This window comes from Hibiscus syriacus, unplaced genomic scaffold, assembly GCF_006381635.1.
Source record: "Hibiscus syriacus cultivar Baekdansim isolate YM2019G1 unplaced genomic scaffold, ASM638163v2 tig00116984_pilon, whole genome shotgun sequence".
In the NCBI taxonomy this organism is placed as follows: Eukaryota; Viridiplantae; Streptophyta; class Magnoliopsida; order Malvales; family Malvaceae; genus Hibiscus; species Hibiscus syriacus.
In genome coordinates this window covers 368,575-376,604 of record NW_024063507.1, presented here as the reverse complement: position 1 = coordinate 376,604, position 8,030 = coordinate 368,575, and the positions used below count along the sequence as shown (strand labels likewise).

General features: G+C 32.2%; 1 protein-coding gene and 1 pseudogene across 1 annotated transcript; one reads left to right on the top strand and one right to left on the bottom strand.

Moving 5' to 3' along the window:
- Window positions 1-3,916: 3,916 nt before the first annotated feature.
- On the bottom strand, window positions 3,917-4,549 carry LOC120192955. Its single transcript, XM_039195622.1, has one exon. The coding sequence runs from the start codon at window positions 4,547-4,549 to the stop codon at window positions 3,917-3,919; it is 633 nt and encodes a 210-aa protein (XP_039051553.1).
- Window positions 4,550-6,443: 1,894 nt separating this feature from the next.
- On the top strand, window positions 6,444-7,652 carry LOC120193012 (annotated as a pseudogene).
- Window positions 7,653-8,030: the final 378 nt, after the last annotated feature.

Here is an 8,030-nt window from a genome sequence, read left to right as displayed (position 1 = left end):
AATTCATCAGAGGAATACTCATTTGAAATAATGAATTAGAGGTTACCTTAGGATCATCCTCTATGGACATAAGACACAAGTTGGCTACTTCTTCCTCCTCTTTATTGACAGACTCAACATTACTTCATTTAGCTATGTGTGCCTTGTGTTTCTTCTTGGAGGATCTTTTCTTCTTCAATTGTGGGCATTCAAACTTGATACCCAGGTTTTTTGCACTCAAAGAAAATAATAGAATCCTTCTCCTTGGATTCATTTTTGAAGCCCTCATTTCTTTGGAATCTTTTTCCTTTGTTGGACCTCATAACTTTGATATCCTCATCCGATTTCATCTTGAAGTTTTCATAATTATGATTGGAAGACTAATCTTAGTTTCTTTTACTTCATTTGTTCTGTAATGAGTAACTTCAAGTTTGTCCCAAATCTCATCGGAATAGGAACAAGATGGTAGTCTTCCATATTCGTCGGAGCAAAGTGCACAAAATAGAATGTGCATTGCCTTTGCATTTAGTTGGAACAATTTCTTTTCTTCTTCACTCACTCCTCCATTTCTCTAGTTAGAGTAGAATGTCCTTTTATCATGAGCCATGCTCCCAAATCATTTACTTGAATGAAAATATCATCATATTCTTCCAATAGGCATAGTTGGCTCTATTGAAGTATGGAGGCTTTTAAATAGGTTGGGAATCATTGGCAATGACGAAACTTGGTGTAGAGGACATGGGTGAATTGGATGATGACTTGACTCTTCTAGAATCTTCTCAAGAGGTTCTAAAACCTTCTAATTAGCCTTGATCTGATATCAATTGTTGAGTTAAATGATCGAGGAAAGTGACATAGAGGGGGTGATATGCAATAAAAATTGTGGGAAGCTTTTGTAAGAAAAAAAAAAGGACACAAGAATTTTACAGTGGTTCAACTTCCTTAATGAAGTCTACATCCACTACCTTAGCTTCATGACTAAGAATTTTAACAAATTCACTAATTTATTCTAATCTTGTAAACAAGGTGTAACCTTACACGACACTAAAACTTATACCCCAAAGTCTTGAGTGTTCAACCCTTCTCAAGAAGTAATTACAAATAAGAAAAATTTGAAAACCCACATAATGATAGATTGTTTGCAAATTGAAGTTCTCACACGCACCTAAGAACACTAAAATAGAGATTACAGTGAATGAAATAGTGTTCTATGTAGGAAAGACATAATTTGAATACAAATTTGGCTATTTTTGCTCTTTGATTGTTGAAATAGCTTTCTTGTCTCTTCTTGATTGTTTGAAGACCCCTTTTATATGTCATCATTGATTTTTGGGCATTTGGGGTTATTGGATGGAGCTTGGAGCCGTTTGGAGCAATAAATTCACGCATTCAATGCAAATCTGTATAGGGGTTTTAAAACCCTTGACTGTTAAATAGGGGGTTTTGAAACCAGTGAAGGGGGTTTTGAAACCTTAAGGCTAATTTTTGCTATTGTCTCATGGGTTTCGAAACCATGCTCAAAAACCTTACAAATTAGCCTTGTTTTGTTTTGCTAAAGTATTTTAAATCTTTATGAATTCCAAAAACATTTTTAAATTTTTTTTTGACTTTTTGGTCTTTAAAAATATTTTTACAAACTTGAAAGATTTTGGATCGAATATGATAAAAATATCAATTTTACAAAATTTTCAATTTAGTCCTTTGTTATATCAAAATTATTTAATTATGTTTATTGGCTATTCATGTGTTAATGAATTGCACAGTCCGTACTATAGTTATTAACTTAAAAAAGAAGATAATTGCATAGGATGTCCCTGAACTATGATCTATATTCTATTTAATCCTTAAACTTTTAAATATTTTATATCAATTTTTGAATTATGATACATTCTAAATTGATCTATGAACTTTTAGATATTATTTATCACTCATCAAACTATCAATATCATTCTATTTTGGTTCTTTCATCAATGTGTTGTTAATTCTACCAGTTATAAAATTGGGTAAACTACTCAGTTGACCACTTAACTATTTAGCCCTTTTATTTTTGTCATTGATCTTTCAATTTTGTCAATCACACCACTTAACTATTTAATTTGTTCAATCAAACCACTAGCCGTTAATATTTGACGGAAATACTGATGTGGCAGTTAAAATAAATTGTATATTTTTACATTTTAGTCCTTAATATTTTTATATTCTCTCAATTTAGTCATAAATTTAATTTAATAAATTAACCATTCAATCAGGATCTGACATGTCTCAGCACAAGAGCATGACACATGTCGTTAATGACACGTGTCACTACATGATTAGATTTTTTTTATTAATTTTAATTTATTTAATTAAATATTTTTATCCAATCAGGAGATGACACATGTCACCACCCGATTGGTCGAAAAATAATGGGAATGAAATTGTAGTCCAGTAGAATTGAACCAGCGACATAAAGGGTATAGGATGAACGCCCCACCCACTGCACCAAAGGTCTCAATTATTTAACACTTAAAACATATGTTATTTAGCCTTTAAAATCTTAAAAGTATAAGTAAAAAGAATTTTTTATATTTTAAAACAAAAGTTATTATTAACATTTTTTTAAAATATAAAAATATTATTATAAATCTTAAAAGTAGAAGTAAAAGGAAATTTTTATATTTTAAAACAAAAGTTAACATTTTTATAATTTAAAAATAATTTAATATTTCTAGCTATAATAAATTTAAGATTTATAATAATATTTTTTATATTTCATTTTTTATATTTTAAAATTAAATATTTTAATAATATTTTTAATATTTTAAATATTTTTATAATATTTTTAATATTATTAAATTTAAGATTTTTATATTTTAATTCCAATTAGGCGATAATACAAAAGTAAAATATTAACTTTTGTTTTAAAATATAAAAATTTCTTTTTTACTTCTACTTTTACCAATAACAACCTTTTAAAGGATAAGTAACATTTGTTGTAAGTTTTAAATAATTGGCACCTTTGGTGCAGTGATTGGGACGGTCATCTTTCACATTTTAAGTTGCTGGTTTGATTCCACCGAACTTCAATTTTATTCTCATTATTTTCTATACAAATCGGGTGTTGACACGTGTTATCACTTGATTGAATAGAAAAATTATTTAATTAAATATTAAAATTAATAAAAAATGTATCATCCAATCATATAGTGACACGTGTCATGCTCTTGTTCTGACACATGTCAGATCCTGATTGAATGGTTAATTTATAAAATTTAATTTAATTTATGACCAAATTGAAAGAATATATAAATATTAATGACTAAATATAAAATTATATCAATTCTTTTAACTATCACGTCAGCATTTCCATCGAATATTAACCGCTAGTGATATGATTAAACAAATTAAATAGTTAAGTGGTGTGATTGACTAAATTGAAAGATGGATGGAAAAAGTAAAAGGGCTAAATAGTTAAGTGGTCAATTGAGTAGTTTACCCTATAAAACGTATGGTAAATTACCAAATGACCACTTCACGATGAGGTTAGTATTAATATGACCATCATACTTTCAATTTTTAACAATATAATCACATAACTATTTATTTGGTTTAAATCTAGCCACGTTCCGTTAAAATTTAGAAGATGTTTCCAAGAGGGTTTGAGTTCTTTTCCCATAGTTTGACTCTCTCATCTGCATAATAGACGTGTTGTGAAACTACTTAATCCTTCCATTTTTAAATTTAAATATCGAATACATTTTTATTGTTTCAAAATTAAGCAGTTTATCCCTTTTTCAATATTCGATTCTAATTCCATCTATGTATTAAACATTCAAACTTTAAATCTACTGGATATTAAATTTAAAAAAAGTTAACGTACGAAGCGAATGGGAATCGTAAACATGCAAGAATATTAATTATGTTGCAGTAGGGAAATGAAGCTAGGCGGGTAAATAACTCAATTCGGAGCCAAATTATCACCATTGCCAGAATTCGGAGCCAAATTATCACCGTTGTCGGAATTCGGACCATCGGCGCCGTCGTGACTCGGAGCCAAAATATGGGCTAGGTCGTCGACAATAGAACATAGTTGGAGGAAGTTGTTAGTCCTATTAAACAGCTCCAAGTCTTTCCCTTCGCCTTGATTCAACGCGGCTGCGCACTCGTTGGCGTCGTCCAGCGCGGTTCCCACCTCGGTTTTCATACCCTTGAAATCCCTTGACGTAACGAGTGCCAGGGCATCATCGAGGTCCTGCATCGCGTCTTCGAAATTCTCCGAGCAATCTTCGAAATTCTGCTCCGTGGTAGGAGCTAAAGTTTCGGCGCTCTCGGAGAGTGTCGTCCGGATGAACGTTGCGGTTTCCGAGCCGTTGCTGGCGGCGACATTGATGGCGATCAATGTGAGAGCGACTATGTCCTTTGCGTCTTGGCTGGCCTGTTCAGCTCCTAGCCTTGAGAGGCAAAGATCCTTTTCCTTGAGCTTTTGACAAGTTTCGGTAACTAGTTTGTTTTCAGCGTCTAATAAAGGAAAGAAAGAGATGCAAATGAATAAATATAACGCCAAGGTGCCATTATTTATTGTAGACTTCATTGTTTTCTTCTCTAGTTTATGAATTTTTCACCTTTCTAGACTTGTAATAAGTTATAGGATCACGATCTTTATAGTTCACATGTAAACCTCATTCTTTAAAAATATATATTAAAAAATATTTTTTTAAAAACTATAAAAAAAACTTAAAAGACAATTACTCTTAGCCACACAAAATGACTACTAAAAATGGTGAAAATATTAACAATCTGCCTAAAAATGAATTTGTTCATCCGTTTTTAACGATATCCTTTTAATTCATAAAAAGATTATTTTTAGTCAGTCTCCTTTTGATTGACTTTGTTTGTTGCTAGACTGAACTTAGAAATTCAAGGCCATATTAGCCTCCTTATTCCCACCCATACAATCCTACATCGGTTCACTAGTATTTAATATTTTTATTTTATTTTTGTGAAATTCAATTCCTATATAAAAACTATTTTTTACTTTTTTATTATTAATGGTAAAAATAAATAACATATTAATGATAAATTAATTTATCTATATTAAAATGATTTATGAAAATAATATCCTTCTAATATTCGTTTATTAAATTAATTTATTTTTAGTGTCAATTAAGCAAAGACGCTGACATCAAATGCGCTTTTGAAAGGATTATTATATTAATTGTATTTTTTTAAATTGTGTCTAACAACACAAAGCATTATCCTACATGACCTTGTAAGGGTTGATATGATACATCAGAAGATTAAATTAAAAATAGAAAAATTTAAAATGAAAATATATGAATTTTTATCTAAAATAAATAAATAAAACGTGCGTTACATGTGTAAACATTAGTATTAAAAAATACAAATTAAGTCGAACAATGATATATTATATATACTTTATTTTTAAGATTAAATTATGTAAATGGTCTCCGACTATAGATACTATTTTATTAAGTCTCGACTATTAAAAATTATATAATGATCATCTGATTATAGAGTGTTGCTTCGTTAAGTCTCTCAACTCATTCTTTTATGCTAAAAGATTGACGGTATTATGAGTTAAACGTTAACCTGCTAACTGTGATATAATAAAATCTAATCCATGAATCTCTAATGACTATCATATCTCGATCATCTTGTTAATGTCTAGCTTAGACAATCGTCGAATTTTTTTAACGAAAAATGACGAGTTTGGAACATAATGAATAGTCAGGTGTCCAATTTGTAACATTTAATAGTCGATGACTTAACAAAACAACATTATATAGATAAAGATCATTTTGTAACTTTTAATAGTCAAGGGACTTAATAAAATAATACCCTATAATTAAGGGATCATTTGTATATTTTACCCTATTTTTAGTTACTCGAATAATACATGTTAAAAGATGTATTTAAATAATAGAAAAAATCATACATCTTTTATTATAATGATCACAATATTTATCTCATCCATGTTCTAAAAGTGATACCCTATAGTCATAGAACTATTTGTACTTTACCCTATTTTTAATTATTCAAATAATACATGTTAAAAAGATGTATTTAAATAATAGAAAAATCATACATCTTTTATTACAATGATCACAATATTTTATCCCATCCACGTTCTAGAAGCAGTACAATCTAAATTTTTGGCTAAATCAATGCGTGCAAGGGAATTGATATGATCACTCAAAGAAGGGCGATTAATGCTATTGCATATTCTATAAAGTAGTACCATAAATGCTTTCTCCCCGACTTTATTTCCTAAGAATGTTCCGTGAATTACGAGCATTGTCCGGTCATAAAAGGAATCTAGCCGTCTGAAATTTTGAATTTCAATTGTTTTTATGACAGACTGGTAACTGTTTTCTTGGAAATAACTTCAAAAAATATTACAAGGCTCCACTTTAAAATGCAATAATATTGTCATAGTATTCCCCAACACTGGTGATTCTGCGAACATGGAGAAGATAGAGCACACCACGGTGACCACCAACGGCATAAAAATGCATGTGGCGTCGATTGGTTCGGGTCCAGTTATCCTCTTTCTGCACGGGTTTCCCGAGCTTTGGTACTCATGGCGCCACCAGCTCCTTTCACTGTCATCTCTTGGGTACCGTTGTGTGGCTCCCGATCTTCGCGGATATGGTGACACCGATGCTCCCGCTTCCACGACTTCGTACACCATTTTCCACGTCGTGGGAGACCTCGTGGGACTCCTCGACGTGCTCGGTGTCAAGCGAGTGTATTTGGTGGGACATGATTGGGGCGCACTGATTGCTTGGTCGTTTTGCCAGTTCAGGCCTGATAGAGTCCATGCTTTGGTGAACCTCAGCGTGGCGTATCAGCCAAGGAACCCTATGGTGAAGCCCGTGGAAGGGATCAGGGCTTTGTTTGGGGACGATTAGTATGTTTGTAGGTTCCAGGTAATTGGTTCATGCAACACTTACAGAGTTAGATTAGTTGTTTTGATTCTTTGATTTTGCTTTCACTGTTTATGTTACTTCATTGCGCTCTAGGAACCCGGGGAGATTGAAGAGGACTTAGATCAATTGGGCACTGAAAAGCTTTTTAACTTGTGTTTTACCTCTCGTGATCCACGACCATTTTGTATACCTAAAGAAACTGGATTGAGAGGGTGGCCTGATACCCCACCCCTGCCCTCCTGGTGTTCTGAACACGACATCGATTACTTTACCAACAAATTCAATCGGACAGGATTCACTGGAGGACTGAACTATTATCGAGCTATGGACCAGTAGGTCGTTGAATCTAGCATGCTAAGAAGTTGTTGAAGGAAACACATTTGTGTAGCCAAGCTAATTCAATATTGTTTGTTACAGGAACTGGGAACTTACGGCTCCTTGGACCGGATATCAGATCAAGGTGCCGGTTAAATTCATTGTCGGCAACCTTGACATTACATACCACATCCCTGGTGTAAAGGAATACATACACGACGGCGGATTCAAGAAAGACGTACCGCTGCTGCAGGAAGTAGTCTTCATGGAAGGAACAGCCCACTTTATCAACCAAGAAAAACCAGAGGAGATTAGCATGCACATTTATGACTTCATTAAGAAATTCTGATTCTTGGCCCCTGTATGCTCCCTTGCAAGATCTATCTCTAAAATAATGTGTTGAGACCTTACAATACAGTATTAAGAAAATAGTTAATGCTTAAATAATTACTTTGAAACTTTAAAGTATAAATTATTAACTATTTTGTTCTTTAATTTGGAAAACGCCAATATGTCAATGCCACGGTATGTTTTATACCCAAATTATCAATTAAATCATTCATAATGTTTTATATTTTTACAATTAAATTAGGGTAAAGTAGACAAATAGTCCGACTAAAGTGTATTGCTTTATTAAGTCCCTCGACTATTAAAAGTTACAGGATGATCATTCGACAATAAAATATTACTTTGTTAAGTCCCTTGACTATTAAAAGTTACAAAATGGTCACTTGACTATTCATTATGTTCCAAACTCGTCCTTTTTTGTTACAAAATTGGCGATTGTCTAAGCTGGACGTTAACATG